The sequence below is a fragment of the Gymnoscopelus braueri genome, assembly GCF_963280865.1.
Source record: "Gymnoscopelus braueri genome assembly, chromosome: 3".
Classification (NCBI taxonomy): Eukaryota; Metazoa; Chordata; class Actinopteri; order Myctophiformes; family Myctophidae; genus Gymnoscopelus; species Gymnoscopelus braueri.
In genome coordinates this window covers 28617730-28641451 of record NC_137612.1, presented here as the reverse complement: position 1 = coordinate 28641451, position 23722 = coordinate 28617730, and the positions used below count along the sequence as shown (strand labels likewise).

Below are 23722 nucleotides of genomic sequence, written 5' to 3'. Positions count from 1 at the left end.
TTTTCATGTCAAGGACCCCCAAAAGTATATGTGTTTGGTCGCTGACCCCCATCTGAAAATATTTAGTTCCAGGGACCCCCAGAAGCAAAGATTTGAGTAAAAAATAATTGCTTAAAAAAAAACCCATATATATATATACAAAGATTTGCACACATTTTCACGATTTTTCAAAGAAAATAGCAGATATACAAGCTCATAGCGCATTTTTTAATAGCCAAAGTATAAAATAATGGCTAAAGCTAAAATCTAAAATGACACAGATGCGTTCCCGGATTGAATGGATTAAGCCAGGGACCAGGGACGCAGAGAAAAAGCTGAGCTTTGTCAGTGGAGGTTGTACTTCCACACACTGGCCATGCCATTCAGAGTCCTCCATGCAAGTGCTGTCCTTACGTTAATAAGGCCTTGCTCTGTCGAGTTGACCCATGAGCCCAGGTATAACCCAGCCAATGCTGGATATCGAAATCTGAACACAGTCACAACGCGCCACAAAGTGGCTACTCATTTGTGATGAGTCATTTGCTCTGCCAACATTCCCAGAGCTAATGACAGGAGTCAACCCTATCGGCAGAGGAAACGTATAACGTTTCTGGACCACAAAAACGTTAGGTTTGGGGGTTATGGTTAGGGTTAGGGTTAAGGTTAGGTTTAGGGTCAGTATGCAACGTATAATCGACGATTGACCCTACATGGTTCTCACCTGCGGACTACGTTCACATGCAATGTTTTTGGGATAATTTTCTTTATCACTGTACGTTTCTGCGTACAGTGATAACATTTTCTGCAACATTTTCTCGGGCAACCAGGCTGCAGGAGCAGCCCAGGAGTATCAGTTTGTCCTGTATGTGTCACACTCTAGAGCAGGGGTAGGCAACCTGCGGCTCTAGAGCCGCATGTGGCTCTTGGGCCCTCTCCCGTGGCTCCCAGTTGCTTGCAAAGAAGTATGCAAAGGAATAAGAGGTTTTCTTTCTGGTTTTTTTTTTACTTTAGGCATAAAGTTAAGTTATTAAAGTAAAGTTATTAGTAAAAAAAAGTGTCGCCCATACACCAGATAAAAATAAGAAACTAATCATTGAAGGAAAATAAAGAATTTATTAATGCTTGGTTCGTTTGCTTTCACCACCATCGCTTCTGGCTTACTGGTATACTTGATCTGCTTTGAGAAATTAGCAAACAATAAAAAAAAAAGTTATATTGAAACACCAGAAAAAGCTAACAAAAAAAGCCGCTCGAGACAGATTTGTAATAATCTTTTGGGCCAAAAATGGCTCTTTTGATAATAAAGGTTGCCTACCCCTGCTCTAGAGTAAGGTAGTGACATCAACTGGCAGCACCAGTTCAGTACCTTGCTTTTCACCATTAGATGTCAAGTTTCACACATACTTTATTATGATGCCAGCAACGCAACATGAATTACAAATGAATTCTGATTTACAATGTTCTGCAATACTATGTCTACATTAAAACTATAATGTCTTTCTATCCTCCTCCTCCTCTCCTTCTCTCCTCCTCTCCTCCACACAGAAGGCGTACAACATTGACCATGGGCCACCAGCAAAGCAGCAGCGTGTAAAAAATGGAAACCACTCTAATGGAAACCCCAACGGTTCAGGTAGGTTCTGGCCTTATCACGTTACAGCCCTTCTTAGAGAACAATTGTGACCCAACCTCTGATGGTTATCCCACCTTGTCGTTCTGCTTTCCATGCACGTCGTAGAGGTGTAATGGACCTGTTGCCTGTTGGCCATGAGCTGCCTTTGGCCGCGCCACTTCGCTACCTCTCAGGAGGCGTTCTGTTGATTTTATTTGTCTGTCGTGAAAGGAGGGGCGGACAGACAGGAAGACACTTGACACAGGTCATGAGCCCAACTTGAGCCCGTGACATTGTGGGTCTGTCTGTATGTGGTATGTGAACAAACCTGTGACGCCAACACACACTGATATTACATTATTGTCAATAGCCCCTTTTTTTTGCCAATTTTTTTACCCGTTTTGTCTCCCAATTTAATCGTTGTGCCAATTACCAGTGGTGTAAAGTAAATAAGTACATTTACTCAAGTACTGTACTTTTTGAAGTATTTGTACTTTACTTGAGTATTTCCAATTTCCAATACTTCTACTCCACTACATCTCAGAGGCAAATATTGCACTTTTACTCCACTACAATTATTTGAAAACTTTGGTTACTAGTTACTTTGTAGATTTTGATTATTAATACAAAACATACATTAACCACTTCAGCCCTATACGTACATTTCGGCCATTTGAAAATAGCCGATCTACAAGCTCACAATGTGACGCATCGCAACACATTGTGAGCTTGTAGAACGGCTATTTTCAAATGATTTTTATACATTTGAAAACTTGAAATGGGACATTCTGCACAATGAGTACTTTCTACTTTTGGTACTTTAAGTCCATTTTGATGCCAATACTTTTGTACTTTTACTCAAGTGCATTTTGAATTCCGGACTTTTACCTTTTTCTTTACGAGTATTTCTACATTGCAGTATTGATACTTTTACTTAAGTAAAGCAATTGAGTACTTTTTCCACCACTGGTCAATTGTGTTGGTGTAGACGCTCAACCTAGTTGTATGCACCACGTGGATTAACCCCTTAGACTCCATGGTGGTGGACAGGTACCCCTCTGAGAAGCTTAACTTTCTTTTACCTGAAAGTCTTGCTATTACCAGTCTATAAACAAAAAGGAAGGGGAAACAGTCTAAAAGGAAAGGTCATGAAACTTGCAAGTTGTTTGTTCATATGTTTATTCATTCATTAATTTACGGGTAATTCCAAATGACAGATTTGGGGAAAGCTTGGATGTGCTATGAGATCTAATTTGAAGCGGTACATGTGCTTTGGTAAACACATTAGTTTGTACAATTTTGATCCGGTACTGTGTTTGGAGGCTTAGTCCCTCAAAAACAATTACTGAGGATTTCACAGGAGAGCACATTGCTACAAGTGGATGTTGTAGAAATCACATGATTTTAATTTAATTTAATTTGCAAACATACTGGAAGAGTAACCTGTGGGGACAGGTGCATCGCGACGCATTGTGAGCTTGTAGTTCGGCTATTTTCAAATGGCCGAAATGTATATAGGGTTGAAGTGGTTAATGTATGTTTTGTAACAATAATCAAACTCTACGAAGTAACTTGTAACTAAAGTTTTCAAATAATTGTAGTGGACTAAAAGTACAATATTTGCCTCTGAGATGTAGTGGAGTAGAAGTAAAAGTACTGAAAATTATAAATACTCCAGTAAAGTAAAAAAAATACCTCACAATTGTACTTAAGTGCAGTACTTGAGTAAATGTACTTGGTTACTTTTTACATCACTGTTTTTCAGGAATGCTTATTTTTCATTTGGACACAAACATAACAATCCCTGCACACTACCATGATTTGCCACACTGTTGAAGAGAGATGCTTTGATATTAGATCAAAGCAGTTGTTAAACCAAGCGCGTCTCTTTGGGGCTAATCATAGACCTGAAAAGTATAGCAACAACAGGCAACTTTGAACTCTGTATGCCACATAACAACCAAATACTCCTTGATTATACTTTAGGGTGAGCACAAAAAGGGTATAAAAATACAAGCTTCTTTTTATTTATTCATAATATGAGATGGATTATTATACAAAAAAAAAAGTTGTGGTCACATCACAGCTTTGATGACGCTCACTGGGTGTGCAAGCTTAAACACTAAGCCCTCTGTGACTATCACAGTGGTTCTCAACCAGTGGTCCGGGGACCACCAGTGGTCCTTGAGGGGGTTCCAGGTGGTCCCCAGCTAAATGATGGTGACCAAAATGGACCCTCATGGTTTGGTGACCAAATGGGTTTTTGGTGACCAAGTTTGGTGACCAAATGGTGTTTTGTGACCAAATGGACCCTCATGGATCTTTAACTCTTGAGAGCGTAGAATGAAACCAAATGGACCCTTACGGGTCCATTTGGTTTCATTTTACGCTCTCAAGAGTTGAATTAGTGTTAAACATCTGCACTACTTAATGAAATAATTGTTATTTTGATCGACGTTTGCCTTTTATCTCTCCTATTGGTACCAACATCAATACAGCATGGAATTGTGGACAAAATCGTATCCAACGACAACAAAATATTCTAAGTCTGAGAGGCTAAATCTCATCAAATGGTGGTCAGTGGCTCAAATGCACAATAAACTAGAAAAAGTGCTCCTCGGAGCACAGGTCTCCGCCAGGTCAGGTACTGTAGGTTATTGTGGCCTTCTGGTGGCGCTATAATAGGCCAATGTGAAAAGGGTGACATTTCTTCTTAGGCCTTGCACGGCAATCGGACACTGCATTCATGATTTGAGGCATTTTGTTCAAAACAATTGTTTTGCTAAATTAGACCTGCTGGTGGCGCTATAACAGGCCAATTTTAAAAGGGTGGCATTTGCTCCTCAACATAGTGTGAATGTGCGTGCAAAGTTTGACCGCAATCGGATGCTGCGTTCATGATTTGCGGCATTTTGTTCAAAACAAACCACTACTGCAAACTTTAGATGTGAATCGTAGCCAATCAGGATGGAATATGACAAATCAAACAGATCCGTCTTGATCACATGACTATAAAGATCATGTGTACTGATTTGCGTGAAATTTGGATAAAATCGGAAGGAGTAATATGAAAAAATGGAAATATGCGTGCAAAATTTCAAGGAAATGTGTTCATGATTTGAGGCGTTTTGTTCAAAACGGAGCAGTCCCGCAAACTTTGGAAGCCATTTTTAGCCAATCAGGATGGAATATGAAAAATCTGAAAGACCTGTTTCGTTTAATGACTATAGAGATACTGTGTACCGATTTGCGGGATTGTTGGACAAAATCTGTAGGAGTACAGTCAAAAAATATGTTTTGCACAAATCGGCCTCCTGGTGGCGCTCTAAAAGGCCCATGTGAAAAATTTGGGGCAGAGGTTCTGCTGTGGCATCCAGGGAGTGTGTGTGCTCAGTTTCACTGCGAGCAAGCCAACGGTGCCGGAGATTAGCTGTCCACAGACAGAATGACGGACACACAGACACACGGATGGACGGACGGACGGACAGGGGGCAAAACATACTCTCTCGCCATGCCTTTCGGCCTGGCGGAGACAATAATGGACCTTGATATGAAAAGGGTTGAAAACCACTGCTCTATAAGATCGCCTCCACCACAGCCATCTCAGACTGTCTTAGGAAAGGAATGGCTCATTTTCACAAATATTGATTTGCCTTCCCCAAGGTCAGAGGAAAGTGATTGAAGAGAAAACAAGGGATGCTATGATGTCTCAAACATGTAATCTCTTGAATAGCCCGGTATAATAGAAAGAGAACATGACGTCACACCATTGAAAGTGATAGCTGAAAACCTCTCAAGATGGCACCACCTGTCCATCGAACTCAATGGACGGGGGCGGGCGGTCTCTTGTTCTAAACAGTATATTTTAAAATATTACGGTACATTATGAATTTTTTTCTTTATCTTTTTGTGGTCCTTGGCCGTATGGTATAGTAGTTTGTGTAGTCTGTGTGTCTCTAGCCCTCTTCCGAGCACTTGTCCTGGCCCTTCTCGGTAACATGATCATTGTGGAATCACAGAAATTGAACGATGAAATATGGGATGAAATATGGGCACTAATGTATTGCTCTAACCCTTCCTGTTGGCTGCTTGAAATGTTGGTGTTGTAGGAATTGAAATGTATTCTACATCAACAACACTTAATTTTACGGCATCAGATAAATGCCCCTAATGTACAAGGAAGGAGAAATAAGAGATTAACCACAATAAAAAAAGATGAGATGAGATGTAGAAAACATTCAGTCACAAGTTCACAAGCTCAAAATCAAACTTCCTTAGATAAATCTAGTAAAGTTTGACCATTTTGGGAGGGTGCAATCTAATGACTGTTGCTACCGCAGATATTGTTGCTGGTGTGTTAAGTGTTTAAGAGCTATAGCACACAGAATTAAAGAGTAGTTCACCCCAAAAAAATACTTATTTTCTATCAATTACACACCCCATGAAGCACTGAATTCATGGAGATTTTTTAGTTGTTGTTGCATTCCTAAGCCAATAATTTGATGACCGGCGGAAAGATGCTAATGTCTCCAGTTGAGTCTCCTATCGGAGAGTCCGCCGGTCATCAAATTATTGGCTCAGGAATGCAACAAAAACTAAAAAATCTCCATGAATTCAGTGCTTCATGGGGTGTGTAATTGATAAACAAATAAGTATTTGTTGGGGGGGTGAACTACTCCTTTAAACTTTTAGTTAATATGAGCAGTAAGCCTTTGAGATTAAACCCTCAGCTCTGATCCTGACTGCTAGAGGTGGAGAGAGAGAGAGAGAGAGAGAGAGAGAGAGAGAGAGAGAGAGAGAGAGGGGGGGGGTAAAGGGAGGAAGATGGAGAGCCACAGAAAGACAGAGGAAGAGAAGAACAGACAGCAGGAGAGAAAAGGGAAGATAGACAAAGAAAGATTGAGGGAAAGAGACAAGAGAGGGAGGAAGTGGGTGCATACAGAGTCAGTGAGTGCATGTGGGAGGCTGTGAAGACGATAAGTTAACAACACAGCAGTGAGAGGTGGTGAGAAAGAGGCTGCAGTGACCAGAGAGAGAGAGAGAGAGAGAGAGAGAGAGAGAGAGAGAGAGAGAGAGAGAGAGAGAGAGAGAGAGAGAGAGAGAGAGAGCACACGTGGGAGAGATAGTGTGGGAGAGAGTGAGAACAGGTTTGAGTTTAGACTGAGGGAGGGAGGGAGGAAGAGAAGGAGAGAGAGAGAGAGAGGGAGGGAGGGGAGAGTGGGAGCTGAGGGGTGGCAGTGGAATGCTCAGGAGTGGTCATGTGACTGTTTACACTCGCCCTTTGCCGAGGGGAGGCATGTCTAAAGGACAGACGCTAGGGTGCCCAGTCTGACAACAGCACACACTCATGTAGGGCTCACTGACACACACACACACACACACACACACACACACACACACACACACACACACACAGAGCCCAGCTCACACCAGGAGACACACATACACACACACATGAGGAAGAAGCCCAGAGATGGCCCAGAGAATGAGCCATAGCCTCTACTGTCCCGAGCAGCCTACCAGAGCCAGGGAAGGACTGGTCAAGTCAGGTAAGAGGTTTCGGCTGGCACAAAGGAAATAAGGAGATTCAGATGTCAACTTATTCTTTAACTTTTGTCGTTGTTCGGTTTTTCTGAGGCAGTACTGTTCCAAGTAACATGCACAAGCCAGTGCAACATATCAAATTTAAGTGATACGCTGCTACACTGGGAAGGGGGCTACTGTGGACGGTGTGTGTGTTAATATGAAATTGCTGCACTGAATGTGTGCTCCAGATAAGAATGAAAAGGAGAGAAAATAACTCTTTCTGAGAGGAGGGTTGGTGATGAAAGGCTTTTCAGTTCTCCACAACTCAAATCTCTGTAGTTCTCTCTACTTAATGTACCTGCTTGCCTTGCATGGTCATTGGTCACACAGTACTTTACAACAACTGTGTATTCTAGTGGATGGGCAAGAAATATTCATATAAAAGCAACACTACAATCCAACTCAATTCAAATCATTACTTATGAATTTAGTTTTTGCTGCATTGTGTGTGGAATGTACTTTTTTTTCATTGGGAACAAAAACTATATGACTGTGAAATTGTAATACTTGAATTATAAAGTTACACTGGATGAGACCATATAGTAACATGTTAATATTTGTCCCATTAAGACGTGTATAGTGTAAGAAGAATGATTATAAATTGTATGTACTACAGTTAGGCAACATTTGTTACTTTAAAGATGCTGAAACAACTAAGTTTTAAAAGCTGTGAGTCATGCAGACTTTAGGCAGCTCAATGCACCCTATAGATTTTAAATCAATACATCAATATGTGCTCCCATGTCACAGCTGACTCTGTTCTGGAACACCACTTCCTTTATCGATGTCTCTCTGGTTGTTTTCAAGTGGCTGTATCTGGGTTTTCTTAAGAGAAAATAACAGCGACAGACTTCAACCTCTGGATCAGCGGATTGGCCGCGATCCTCTCAAATAAACATTGCCGGTGCTCATGTTTGAACAGTTATCAGCAGGTGTGTGTGTGTGTGTGTGTGTGTGTGTGTGTGTGTGTGTGTGTGTGTGTGTGTGTGTGTGTGTGTGTGTGTGTGTGTGTGTGGCGCGTGTGGGTGGGTGTGAGTATGTATGTACTGTTGGTGTGCCTATACGTTTGTACATGTTTCTACTGTACATGCTGTTGGTACATTATATTAACCACTATTCAAGCTCACAAGGACTTGCGTCATGACACTTTGTGTGAGCCTGTACATCTGTTTTTTTGTTTTGTCACTTGCTTTTTTTGTGCCTATATTGACAAAAAGAGACACCAGGGTGAAAGTGGTTAACAGTGTAGGTTTTCTTCAGTCAATGGGCTGTTGTGTTATTTCCTTATCATGGTTTCCTTGGTTGTAACTGTAGTAGCCTACATTTAAAAGTAGGACACACGTGCTTGCTGGCTATGTTTCACACTATGATTCCTGCTCTAAATACTAAAAACAACACACGTGCGGTAATACATATATAATACAATACATATTTTTCAAATGTAAGTTAAAGCTGCAATCCAGAACTTATTTAAATACATGAAACATTTATGGGCGATACAGTACAGTATGTTAATACAAAATAACTAGTACATGTGTTGCGGTTGGTGGTGGTCTCCCTACTCTTCCATCGAGGAATTTAAATCCTGGTGTCGGGTAGGACACGTACTGATTGATAAGTAATGCTGCCTGAAGCTTATAAGCTTGGTAGACGATTGGGAGTGGTAGATGTTTGGAAGGCCCAAAGCCAATTCTACAAGTTTAGTTTTCTGAAAAACGTATGCTGCTATATCAAATCTAAAATGACACAGACACTTTCCCAGACACTTTTTAGTGTCTAAAAAGGACCAAAACAAATGTTTCTCAACCAGTGCGTTGGAACCCAGAGGGGGGTCACACGCTGTTCGTAACAACTGTAATAGATGAATATTGGTCAATGTTCCTTGACTAATACAGTATATTGTTATTTTTGTCTAGAGTTCATGGTCAATGCAACAGTCATTTCCAAGTACAAAATCAGTTGAGAAACAGTGCACCATGACCGCTCCACTGAACACATTTGATTATGAGAGCTAGAGCCCCAATGACTTCATAAGATCAGGAAATGTTCGGTGCACTTGATTTTTCTCTCAGGATGAATGGATTATCTAAGTGAATAGACCATTATCCTGTGCCATTACCGAGCAACATGATCACATTTCCTCTGCTACTGTACCCAGGATGAGGCAGACAGCCCCCTTCGGCATGAATGCATGGCAGCAGCCTAAATGTGATTTGATTCTGGCGTCCTATGATAACTCAGGCCTGATCCCTATAAATGTAATGTCTACTTGTAACTAGATGATGCGCATTTGATACATGGATAGAGAACGTTCACTGTATGCACTGAGCGAGCTTGGCTCACGTGTTCTGTCCCCAAATCAATGAAACCACAGGATAGTGTGACATATGAGTGACTGAAAGTCCATGTTCCTGGAGTGTCCAGTGTAAGCAGCTGCCTGCATGGTCAGGGCTGTATTTAGAGCTGTTATAAAACCTAAGGGTGAGTGGTATTAGACTCTAGACCAGTGGTTCTAAACCTTTTCAGGCCGTGACCCCCCAAAACAATCATATTTGAACTGGGGACCCCCCAAAAATAATCATATTTGAGTTGAAGCATTACATTTAATTTGACTTGGTTCCGCAGATAAATATTTTGAAAATAGCCGATCTACAAGCTCACAGAGCTTGTACATTTTTCACAATCTTTGCCTCTTTCTTAATCATTCGACAATTTGACCAACGTTTGACCAGTTTTTATAGTAGTTTGTTGATTTCTTTTCATTAAAATTGTTTTTAAAAAAAAGGTCTTAAAAGTCCTTAAGGACCCCCCCCCCCCCCAAATCAGGTGCGGGGACCCCCCTGGGGGTCCCGTCCCACAGGTTGAGAACCACTGCTCTAGAAGATCGACCGAGTTGGGGGCACGGGTGGCACAGGGGGTAAAGTTCCTGCCCACCACCGCAGAGACTATGGGGTTAGTCCACAACAAGCACAATTGGCCGTGTTCATGTGAAGCTGGGCGGTGAGGGTGAGCTCTATCGTTGCACTAATATCTCTACTACAGTTTGGTCAGGGAACCTGTTCAGTGGGGTGTGGAACTAAGAGCAATAATGTGTACCTCTGCATGCATTTCATCCTCCCAGACTATTAGCAGGACAAGGGTCCAAGCAGAAAGATAAAGGGAGACCTTTGTTAGTCTTGTGGAGGAAGTTCAGTTTCAGCTTCACCCAGATGATGGCTGCTCAGATGGTTATGATGAGCACTCGGGGGAGATCATAGTATCTTGCTCAGCGGCACTTTGACATGACCAGGGCCAGGGGGCAAACCGGTGACCTTCTGATTAACGGCCTCTCTACCCACTAATCTACCGCTGCCCCAACTATTAGATTACATTGGGAATCAGGAATTGGAATACCTAAAAAACGTTTAAAAAAAAAAGAACTTTCACAGGGCGTCCACCGTCCACAGAAAAAAATGTTTTCGACCCAGAATGTCACAGCCAAACCAACATAGTTGGTTATAATTCTGATGCCTATCCTCTTAAAGCCTATGATAAATTGCAGAAATAGTCAATCTACAAGCTCACAACGCATCATGATGTGATGTGTTGTGAGCTTGTAGATCTGCTATTTCCACTTTTTTCAAGTAAAATAAATAAATACATTTGGCCAATAATGACCTGTGAAAAGAATAGGGTCGTCAGTGTTAATGTGGTTAATCATTAATCAGTGTCCCGATGGAAGCCAGTTACTGTGTACCACATTGTCACTGATATAGTAGCAGGATCATAACCATACTATCTCAGATGTTATCTCTCCTTTCTACCCTGCGTTTCTCTCTCCACTGTGTTGTCTGAGAAAGTTAAGTTTAAATTTTAATCTAAATGCAAAGCAAGTTTATTTGTATAGCACTACAAAGGCAATTCAAAGTGTATTACATAAGGCAGAAAAGGAATTAAAGGCAGAAAAAAGGTCTCTGGGAGACTCAAACTCACAACACCAAGTGTGTCCCCTACAAAACTGGTTTTGTACAATTGGGTCTCTAAACCTACGTAGTTATGGGACTTGAACCAAACAATATTACAAGTAATCAAAACTCTTGAGAGGAATTATTGTATCGAAAAAAGAGAAAGCATGATTTGTTGTCATGAACATGTATCACACCATATTAAGTGTTAAGTATACCTCACAGATATAGCGCCTACACACATACTAGATCCAGCATAAATCCACAGTAAGCTGCTTTAGATCCATCACCCTTCATATGCCTCAAAATGAAGCCTATTTTAACAGGGGTAAGCATAGTAGGCACTGTGGGATCACGATTAGTGTACAAGTGCTCACTTTATCCCTCTTTCCCTCCTGAAAGTTCACTCCTGTGTCTTGCTTCTCCTGATGTCTGTATCCAATCTATACATTTTGTATTTGTTTCAGTCAAACTTTTTTACTTTTTCCGTTTGACTTCATCAAGACACGTTCATGGGTGTTTGCCTGCCACTATAGTGTCAGAGAAAGATCTATGGTCGTCTCCCAACAGCTTGACTTGGTAGTCCACACACATCCTCCATCCTGACACAGAAAGGCCACAAGAGGCTCAGCCTCAGATCAACGCAGGATGCCATGTGCGTAAATGCCTGGTTGTGATGTCAAGTGATTCAGCCCTGTTCATGTCAAAGCCTGTGTCAAATGTTAGCCCCTCCTTCTGCACTTGCTTTCCTATCTCTCTCCACTGTGCTGGTGGATAAAACAGAAAAATAGAATACCAATTCAAAGAGTACATTGAATTGGTATTTAAAGTACAACACGTGTGCAACATTTCATTGTCCATCATTACTCTAAGTACGTGTTCATTTTATCGTTCTATTCAAGTTCAAGCTATTGGCATTCAACTGTCATGTACTGTTATTCAGAGAGAAAACATCTCTAACCAATTAAACCATATTCTTCAGGCTTAATGTGATGGTTTGTTTTACTTGTACTGCTTTTACTAAGAGGATTTATGAAACAAAACCTGCTAATCAAAATACGTTTGAATGTTGGCCTTCACAGTAACATCACTGTACTTTCCCATGTGTATATCCAAAGAGATTCCCTCTGGTCCATTAAATCCTGTCACCACACATCCTGTCCTGTAACAGTCCCTGATTGAGAAGTGAAGAATAGCCAATGAGGAGAGCTCATTTCATTTTTCTGAAATATTAAGCAGCAGTGGAGATGGTTTCTGGTTGCACTTGAGAAAGGGGTCATTGTGTCTGGGCAGGCCTGCTTGCGTATGACACCGGATCTTTTTCTCCTCAGAATAACTTATTGCTCGGATCAGGTGCCCATTAATCTGGCCATTCTATTCGGCCACAAACAGAAGAAACACAGTGATGGAGCAAGGGATGGAGCCTGTCTGTGTGTGTGTGTGGGTGTGTGTGTGTGTGTGTGTGTGTGCGAACCCGCGGGCGTGCATGCGTGCGCGCGTGCATGCGTGCGCGCGTGTGTGTGTGAGTGTGCGTGTGCGAGTGCGTGTAGCAGCCATCCAGTGCAAATCATGTGATCTGTGCATCATCTTTGGCTTCCTAAATGAAGCATAGAATCTTCTTTTGTTTGACTTAGGTCAACAATACAACTAAAACATGCTTGGTTTAAATGGTTCTGGTTGTTAGATTGTTAGATAGTTTAAAAAGTTAATTCAAAACTCACCAGTTTAAAGTCACCGATACATGTAGTGTTTGTCACTTGTGGGAGTTAAATGTTACTTTTACTGTCCCAGCTATTATTTTGTCATTGATTTACTGGTATTTTACCTTGCTTCTTTTATTCTGTTGAGCATCCATAGGTATCTACAGACACTATTATACAAATAAAACATTGTACATTTTATTAGAATATTAGAGCTGAGCCATAGATGCTGCACTAATGAAGTCACTTGAGGATGTAAAGCACATCCACTTAAATGTGTGAAATTCACTGTGAAAAGATGATCACTAGCATAATACTAATCAGTAATTGCCATTTTAAAAGCCCACACGTTTGATGAACGTGGGAAAACAATACACAGGCCATTATTTCCATTAGGCCATGTACTGTGATAGAATTTTACCAGGTATAGATTGTATTTTTCTCACTGTTCACAGTGGATTGACTCTTTTCTACTCACACAACCAGGGGTAGATTGATATGGACACTTTGACTATATTTATACCTGTTAATGTACTGTTATCTTACTATAAATTATGCATATGTCTGCGTGTGCCTAACTGCCCCCAGCATATCTTGAGAACCGTTCAATCGATCGATTTGAAACTTGCTGTGTGTATTACCGAGGACCCGAGGGAGTGCCTGGTGTGAACGGTCGGATCGGTGATTTGTCCAGAACCGTCGATCCAACTGATATGCCCATATGGGCATATATGGAGATCTGGTTGTCCAGAACCTCCGATCCGACTGATATGCCCGTGACTCTAAGCTCGGCATGTGTATCGCCAAGGACCCAAGGGAGTGCTGTGCCCGGTGTGAAGTCGGTCAGACTGTATGCCAACTACCATGATAATGGGTACTGCACTAAGTACTCTGACAACGGGTACTCTGACAACGGGTACTCTGACGGGTACAACGGGTATTGCATAACCGGATAGCATGAGTTCCCTACAGGCATCGTTCCCAAAGGGCATCGGCCTAGTAGGCTACTGTTAATATACTGTTCGTGCATTTTGAATACACTTATATCTACACCTGTTAATAGCTCTTTCACCTAGCTAATTCTATCTATCTATCTATCTATCTATCTACTAGCGGTTCACTTATGTAACACACTTGCAAAGCAAACACACACTGAGACAAATCACCCAGTGAAGAGGTCAGTGACATGATCTGTCAGATTCCATGATTTGTGGAATGGTTAATTTGTAACTCATGAATACTAAGAATCTGTGAGCCCGGTGTTTGGTGTTTAACCTCTTTCAGCCTGGCATCCCTATTTTGGGCATGTCATTAGAGTGGAAAAGGTTCAAAGATGTTCAAAAATCTTCACAAAATTTCACAACATTAAAATAACTAACAAAATAGTGAAAATAGACAATCTACAAGCTCACAAGGTGTCTTGTGAGCTTGTAGATCAGCTATTTTCGCTATTCATCATATGCCGAAATATATAGGGCTTAAGAGGTTAACCTTCTTTATGCGTTTCAATGTATGGCAGAGATGAGAGAACAAAACATAAAATTAAATAGAAAAGAACATGTATAGACCATCTACTGTACATGTGGAAACCTGACTTTGCATTGATGTTCAGTGGTAGTAGAGGAGATAAAAAATAAACCACAATCAAATACCACAAGACAAGACACCGTACCTATTCCAGTTCATATTTACAAAAGAAAGTGGTGCAAAAGGAAGCGTTTCCTTCTACTCGTCAGAATGCAAACAGACCAGAGTGGCTGGCAAACGGCCTGCTGCTCGGCTCCTGGGCAACTAATGAGTGCAAACAAATCAGCACTGTGTTCTGTCTGTCCCTCAGTGCCTCCAGACCTCATCAAGTTCCTCAGGGAACCTGAGCTCACGTCTGTTGTGACTAATTTGCCGTTTCTTTGATCGCGCTGTCAGGTTGTTTGTGTACGCTTCACCGCTTTTTGTTATTTAAATGAACACCTTCCTCTCCCACCTCTGAGTCGGAATTCATAGAACTCGCTGGGAAAAATGTCTCTCTGAAAATATCAACTTCGCAAACACCATCGGGGTTATTTTCCATTTACTACGGTAGGAACTTGACCTGGTGTTGGGCTTGCATGTAGACCTGTAGAGATCTATTTGTTTGTTTTAGTTTTTAGAACGCTGAAAACAGCAACAATCACATTAAATCCTATTTTAATTACACAAGTTGGCAGAAATCTATATTGTAAAATGAAAAACATATTATCACCTATCAAATCAACAGTACTAAGCCAATAGATTACTAATGATTCTGGTCTTGGTCTCCCCCTGTAACTGTCCACTAATACAGTGGTTTAAAATAAATAATAAATAATAAATTATAATAATAATAAAGAAATACATTTTTTTCATTTGAATTTAAATTCAAGTCATAAGATTATTGTACTAGTTTAACAACTTTCACTCTAGTGTCCCTATTTAGGGCAAGTCATTACTGTCAACATTATTTCAAACATTTTCAAAAATAGACATTGTGCTTTTTTTAAAGCCCTTTCTCCATAGGGGGGCCGCAGCCAGAGGCTATGGCTATTTTGGGGTCCTTGGCATGGAAGGATTTGGGAACCCCTGTACTAATCTAACCATCTCCCTTTGCAACCAACAGCATCTGCCTATGCAGACCTCCAAGTAGAGCAGCATGAGGGAGGATGCAGGAATCACGCGAGAAGCCCTCCTCCCGGCTCCAGCTACGCCCCCCAGCCAGATTACATGGACGATGAGGAAGAGCATGATCTCATTAAGCCCAAAAAGCTGCTTAATCCAGTCAAAGCCTCCAAAAGCCACCAGGACCTCCACAGAGAGCTTCTCATGAATCAAAAAAGGTACGATAACTGTGTCGGACTCCTAGTGTAAACAGGATAGTGCCACTCTTCTACATTCTTAGTACCACATGCATCAGGAAAAAGGACTCAAATTCTTTACTTCAGTAAAAGTACCAATATTGCAATATAGAAATATAGTGACAAGTAAGTCCAGAATAAAAAAAATACTTTTTTATTCTAAGTACTAAAATGTTTGAAAATAGCAGATCTACAAGCTCACAACGCGTCGCGATGCGAAGCGTTGTGAGCTTGTACATAGGCTATTTTCAAATAGCCTATGTATAAAATAAGGCGGAAGGGGTTCATGTATGTTTCATAATATCATAATTTGAAATTATTTTGAAATCTGAAAAGTAGCCAGTAACAAAAAAAATCAAATGATTGTAGAGTACAATATTTGCCTCTGAGATGTAGTGGAGTAGAAGTAAAAGTATTGGAAATTGGAAATACTCAAGTAAAGTACAAATACCTCAAAATTGTACTTAAGTACAGTACTTAAGTAAATGTACTTAGTTACTTTCTACCACTGATCAAACCTCATCTCCTTAATTACCCATAGGCTTTATCTCTAGGAGTAGTTTAACCACATGAAGCCTGGTGTACCTATTCTGTGCATGCCATTATAGGTGCTCTCTCTTTCAAACCAAAATGTCAAAGAATTAAAAAAGAAAATCAAAATTTTCCAAAATAGTGGTGACAAGCTTTTGGATTGGATAGCTATTTTCGCTATCCCTTGTATGACAAAGTATATTATCAGTATTTTATCTAAGGTCTTCGAGCGGACTACAGTTTGGAGAAGTTTGTCCTAATTTCTGACAACCAGTTTGGTTTTAAACCTTAAACACGGATGTGTGTATTTTCGCTTGAAAAGGATTTTTGTTTATTCATATAGCTGGCATAATACCACCATTTTATGTGTTTTACGAGTCTAAGCTCTGCTAGTAGCCTCTAGAGGGTGGCACTAGAGCAAAGGCCACGGGGTCACCAAAATCAGCAGGATACATCTTGCAGTTTGCCTATTAGATTATGAAATATCATGCGTGCAAAGTTGACATTTTGGCTAGAGGACAGATCATGAGGTCGTATAAATAGTTAGGGTTCTTCCTCAAGGGAACATGAATACATGCAGCAAGTTTCATAGCATTAGAATTTGAGATATCTTGCGCAAATTAGGCCCAAAGGTGGCAGTAGAGGAAAGTCTCCAAAATCAGTAGGGTTCATCCCTGCCGAGGGCATTCATTTTCATTGCAATCTACCCATTAGATTTTGAGATTGTGTGTGCAATAGGAAATTTGACCTAAGGTTGGCACGAGAGCAAAGTCCATTATTAATTTATTAATTGCTTTATCAATTGCTATTAAAGTTATTAATTGCTGTAAAACTATTTGTAAAACAATTTCAACCGATTTACCCCAATATTTAATCAGGTCATCTAGGTACCATTGCCCAACATTCATGAACGTTTCATATCATTTAATGCAGCCGTTTTGCTGTAAAGTTTCTATCAAACAGAAGGTCTGTCCATAAACAATACCCAAAAAGCTATTTTGGTGACTAGGACTCAGATGTCAGGCTAAACATTTTAAAAACTCAAATTCAGATGTAAGGCTAAATATTATAAAGACATCCTCTCTTTTATGTGTTGCTTTACTACAGTGGTCAGTTTGGCCGCGGGACAGTTTTTTATAAGCCATTAAATGGTGGGTGAGAACAAGAACTGGAACTTAGGAGAAGAAGCGACAGATCGTCTCTTATACAACAATGACTATATTAAATGCTATAAACGTTAAAACATATAACTGCCTACTGATAGAACTGTGTGTAATCAAATGTTATAGATATAGTTGTGTGTTAATTTTTTGCAGTCACATCCTAGAATTCTCATTAATTCATAAAAAATTTGAAAAATAAGGTTTTCTCTGGAGGCAGGCAGTCATACTCCTTTTTGAATAGAAATAAATTAGCCTTTTCATAGAACACACAAGTTCAAGGTTCTCTCTCCTGATTGAATGAAACTGTACCTGAAAATGATTTTTTTATTTACCAAAGAACTGGAGAGATAGGGTGACCCCTGTTATTGAACAAACAGTCTATGGCAAAGATTACTACGGGAATATAGAGCTATTTAACACTTATTTAGCTAAAAAGAATATCACTTACACCCAGAAATACCTCAAAGATCATCTTAAAAATCGAGTACTGTAGCGTTTCTCTTTTTCATATCAACAATCTCAGATTTTCTAGCTTGTGATTACATGGACCAAGCGTTGCTAGGCAACAGCATGCCACTGTACAAAACTAGCGCTTCTGTGTTGTTGGGAAGTTGTCCGATCACGATGACTGAAGCACTTAACTCCATAAGGTGGACAGTTGGTGTGTCAGCAACAGAGGACATTTCATTTCTCTACACTCTTGCTAATTCAGCCAGAGATGACAAATCGTAGAGAGGGGGGAAAATACTAAGCCCTAAAGGCCCTACTAATTTTATGTTCTGGTGTGATAAACCAACTGCATCATCTGTAACATCACTCAAACCCATGTTATTTTTACAACCAGGATATTGTATACTACAATAAATTACAAGGGAGCTGAGTGTACAGTAGCTCTGGCAACATGTGCATCTTGTACTTGTTAAATGTAAACTAAACTAAACCCTCTCCTTTAGTCACTCTGGAGAAAGCTTAGCAAAGTGCCTCAAATGTGAATGCAAACAAGTGTTATACAGTAGACCGGGGGGGGGGGGGGGGGGCAGCATTGTATTGTTAATCAGGTGTAATCTTACTTAAATGGACACTGCCTAACATTTCAGACAGATTTCTAGATACTGTATGTTAGGGCATATGGCATCAACCAGCTGTGATAATGCTGTCTGAGAAGACAGCATGAGAATTAGATTTGGAGCTTTTTAAATTACTACACCTGCTCACATCATCTCTCCTCTAACATGAATTGATCGTGTTACAGTGTATTGATTTAGAAAAGGGAGAGGCTGTATCTTTGATCCTGGACTGCATTTTAAGCTATAGAAAGAAAGAAAGAAAGAAAGAAAGAAAGAAAGAAAGAAAGAAAGAAAGAAAGAAAGAAAGAAAGAAAGAAAGAAAGAAAGAAAGAAAGAAAGTGGGTACTAATAACAGTGACTTTTAATTGCATATCAAGCATATCACATGGTTAATTATCCAGCAGAGTGTGAGAAATAGATAAAGATAATATAAAGTGATGTAGAGTGGGTCTAAGGACATATCATGTGTGGGTAGTTAACTTCTTTCCTAAAGAGATGCAGAGAGAGAGATCAAGAAAGAGATAGAGAAAGAAGAGAAAGACAGAGATCGAGATACAAGATGGAGTAGAACTAAGGAGATAAGCTACATAACTGTGCAGTGGGAGTGGAAGAATTAGGTCAAGAACAACTGAGCACTCTCTGATCTGCAATCATTATCTCTCTTTTCCCCGGAAGGGAACAGAATCGTGATAATGTCTAAGAAGGGCCAAACTTTGGCCAATCTTTTCAATCATTTCAATTTGACATTACATTTAGATGACGTCATCTGCGTTGTTGGAAAAAACAACAACAACAACAACCTCTAAGCGCCAAGGGTTAACCAATCTGGGAACCCATTCAGTAAAACATATATATATATACTTTGTTTTTGCCTCTGGGGGCACTACCTCCTTTTTGTGTACAGGAACTCGGGTTTGGCTCCTCCCCTTTCTTAATCTACTTCCTCCCGGGTGCTTCTGTGTTTATCCCTACTAACAACAACATTACATATTTAAGGCAGTAGAGCTGACAGATTCTGCTGTTATATCTTGAGAGATTAAACAGTATGTATAGTAGCACTTCCTTTGTAGTACAACATTTATGGAACATTGTATCACCTTACATTGTAACACCATTGTTAGTGTAACTGTACCATTATAACAGGTAAAGGCATAATACAATATTATAACAATAAGATATAATCTATGTGTTGTGAGACACACACGCTTAGACCCTGGCCTACATACTTTGTTGACCGGAGTCCCCCAGGGGTCCATACAAGGCCCACTTCTCTTCCCCCACTACACCATATCACTTTGCTGAAAATAGCCAATCCACAAGCTCATAATACATCACAAAGTGCCCCGTGTTGTGAGCTTGTAGATCTACTGTTGTTGCCAAACGTTTGCCCCAGAATTTGATTTATTTTGTTTGTTTTTTGTTATAAATTATTACAAATATCCTTAATGTTTGTCTATGCTTATAATGTCCTTCAAACAGGCACGTTACAGAAAGAAATGAGTGGGGACATCCATGTGAAAGAAATGTCAATAGAATGGGGGAGGCTGGGTTCAGATGTCAGAGGATGTCACAAAGCTGTGTGGTTAGAGAGGAGAAACAAGAGCCAGGGATATCTGTGAGGGCTCAGTAAGACCAGGGTCCACAGGGACTCAGAGGGAAAAGCAAAGCCCTGTAACGCTCGATTTATACTTGGTTGTGCGCCGTGTCACGCACCGAGAAATAGCCGATCGACAAGTTCAAAATGTGTTGTGAGCTAAATAAAGCGCAAATTCATCAGTGCAAGTCCTTTACTTAATAAGCTGAGTATAACCAACAACAGATATGGCTTCTAAACAGTGTGTGTGTGTGTGTGTGTGTGTGTGTGTGTGTGTGTGTGTGTGTGTGTGTGTGTGTGTGTCTTCATTTCTATACTCTTAATCACGTTTACAGTCTCATAGGGCCTTAACAAAGGAAACAAACGATCCCTTGTCCTTACACCCTCAATTGAGCGAAGAAAAACTCCCGAGACAAAACCCTTGGCAGGAAAACAAACCTTTACAAGGATGAAATCTCTACACGCTCATACGCAGGTGAAGAACACCGGACCGCCCTCATTTAGCGCTAAGGTTGGGGTAACTTTCGGGGCTTACCGTAGGATTTTAAATGTATCGAAGATGATTTAGGACAGGATTAGAGGTAAGAGAATGGACACAACCAAGTCAACGAAAGGTCCTCACAAGTATAGTAGAACAGCTGTGTGTGTGTGCATAACAAGTGTGTTTACTTTGTTCAATTCAGTGTGTGCATGTTCCAATGAGACTGATGGGGGACAGAATCGCTAATTAGCATCATGTTTATTTGCCGTGTTCAGCCTTCGCACATTTATGGAACAGACAAACTAAATGAACCAAAACTCTAATCATCATCTCTTCCCTCAGTTCTCCCTCTCCAGCCCAACTCTAATTAAAAGTGGTTACCATGCCTCCCCAGACTACACATCAAATCAATTAACAGCCACACACACAGCAGAGAAAAGGAAGGAGACAGTGTGATGTGGAGAGACATCTAGAGACACTGTGTGTTTTTTGTTATCCTTCTATATAGCTGCTTGCAATTGTGAAACAGCTGGCAATTATCTCACAATTTAGCAGTCAGGGAGAGTGGGGTAAAGTTTTACATTCTGCCTTTTTATGTACAGAGGCAGTTACTCCAATTGATTAAAAAACTTCCCATGTCTCCCATTTCTATTAGGAAGAGTAAGAGATCCTGTTTGTAATGTGGTTGAATAGCCTCTTGGTCTTAACGCTCTGTCCTAATGGGAAATACCTCCACTTGGATACTTGGTTTGGAGCTTTTTCAAGTAACAAAGTGCATATTTAACGGTCTTTGTTAGAGGCAGCATCCATCTTATTCTTGGAAACTATTTCAAAACTTTATTCATGGTTTTGATCGGAAGATAAACAGCAGAAGTTCTGGCGGAGACTAATGATCCTCTTTCAAGTTACCCTCATTGTTTTCAAAGCCACTTCCGCCTTATTTATTCTTTTATGCCAACTTTACAATAGCGGAGTCCTATTTCTATTGTCTATTTGTGATTATATTCTACTGTAGACATCAGTTCTGTGAGAAGCAGTAACCCCTGCATTCATATTCATCCATTTGAAATGACATACGGTAAAGCTACAATGGAAAACAAATGATTTTGCTTCCTTTTGTCACGTCATTAAATATAAAACTGCATTTCATCGGAGAGAAAAGAAACACAGACAGGCAGTGAGACATGGATTGGACTAATATCTCTCTCATAGTCTGCCTGTACAGCTGAGAAAGTCCTTTTCTCAGCCACTTCCATTTTCATTAATGACAAGAGTCTGTGTACCAGATGGAGTGTTTGTATATAAGAGCACATAGTGAATAGTATTGTAAGACACTATTGAGGAAGGTCCAGACGGACCGAAACGTTTGTCATTAAAAAAAGTGAGTTGCCACAGCAAGATACAGTGTGCGGGACTTCTTGTTTGATTCAGATTATCTACTATCCAACGCACCTGAAATAAGCAACAGTGGATGTGCGATTATTCTCTCTACATTGATAACTAACCATTAATCAGCACTCTACAGTCTTGCAACGCAAACTCTATTCAAGATAAGAAGATGAGTACACTCCAGGAACTCAACGCCTTAACCACTAACTGCGCAGAGACTTTCTCATTCACCCAAGATGATGCAGAGAGAATTCTCTGTCCACCATCAGAAATACTCATAGGGGAAGTCCAGGCCTCTGCAGAGCAACTGAAGATTCAGCTCCAGAGACTGAAAGAGAAAGAAATACGACAACAACTGCATGGCTTTTACCTCAGTGAGTATTGGCGCAACAAGCGGATCCCCTTGGGGCTGAGAATCAACAAACCACCCACTATAGGAAAAAACTGTAAAATCTTTGTACAAAAGTGGGGTGAAATCCTGAACAAATGTTCATTGGATTTGATGATACTGATTGTAGACCATGTGAAAGCAGAAGTAAAAGAAATGGAGCCCATGATTAAGGAACATGAGGAGAAAATGAAGGAGAAACTGGGCCCTGACTTCACAGCCATAGACGAGTCCATCAAGCAATCTGTGGCCGAGTACAAGGACCTAATACAAGCCAGGAAGATCAAGAAATACAAGAGGGACATGAATGATTATGCAAACAACAAGGTGTACCGATGGGAAGATACTGCGAGAAAGGAGCGCCGTCCTCGGAGGAACAACACACCAGATCCGAGTGCCTCCAACACAGAAAGCGAATATCAGAGTGACAGCGACTCCAGCCATGACCAGGGGCGTTTTTTACCACAGCGAGGCAGAGGCAGAGGCAATCCTCAAAGCAGAAAAAAGCCTGCAGACGTGGAAAAAGAGCCAACAAGGAGAGGTGGCCACAGACCCATCACACGACACTACACCACAACGATGCGGTAATCAACCTCTCCAAAAGTGAATTGACTGATGTACATATTTCTGTTCTATCAAAAGGTCTTTCATTTGTCCCCACTACGGTGGATAGACAATTTGATACAAGAGTTGACTTGTTTAAGTTTTTCCGAAAAATCAAACTAAAACAATTATATTCAAGCAAAACTACAGACCAAGATCAACCTTGTATTCAGGAAATTGGTAACATCACACCCTTTAAGCCTAAGAGTACTTTTAGTCCATTTGTGAATAATGCTTCTATAAATACATACTGCAGACTAGTGGAACAAGAGGCCATGTCAGAGTATGGCAAATTCCGGCCCCACCCAACAAGAAACCTATCCAGAGAAGAAGAGATGGCATTAAATGAATTGAAAAAAGATTCCACTATTGTGATAAAACCTGCAGACAAGGGAGGCGCTATTGTCGTCCAGGACTATGACAAGTATAAAGAAGAGATTATTAGACAGATTGGAAATGAGAAATTCTATAGAAAGCTGAGTGGAGACCCCACCCCAGGCTTTCAAAGAGAGATTTTTGTGTATTTAGAGAATGCCCATATGAATAAAGTGATATCAAAGAAAGAATTGGAGTACCTTAAATGTAATCATCCTGTACGCCCAGTATTGTACACATTGCCGAAATCACACAAACCTAGAACGCAACAAAACAATTTTCCAGGTAGACCAGTGGTAGCTGGTATCGGTTCACTATTAGAACCACTTTCGAACTTCGTAGATCATTTCATAAAGCCATATGTACAGTCACTACCATCCTATATCAGAGACTCCATAGATTTCATGAACAAGATCTCAGAGATAAACAATGTGAGTACTAAT

At 40.5% G+C, this 23722-nt stretch overlaps 1 protein-coding gene across 2 annotated transcripts in view; it reads left to right on the top strand.

Moving 5' to 3' along the window:
- The window catches only part of LOC308081344 (protein FAM107B), a 44080-nt gene that overhangs the window by 14354 nt on the left and 6004 nt on the right, over positions 1 to 23722 (top strand). Inside the window, exons 2-3 of one of the 2 annotated variants that reach the window (XM_080423165.1) lie at positions 1525 to 1612; positions 15454 to 15670. In XM_080423165.1, coding sequence (XP_080279291.1) covers positions 1525 to 1612; positions 15454 to 15670 — 305 coding nt within the window. Of the gene's footprint in view, positions 1 to 1524; positions 1613 to 6954; positions 7141 to 15453; positions 15671 to 23722 lie in introns of those variants that run through there. The other variant, XM_080423166.1, reaches the window with a different exon arrangement.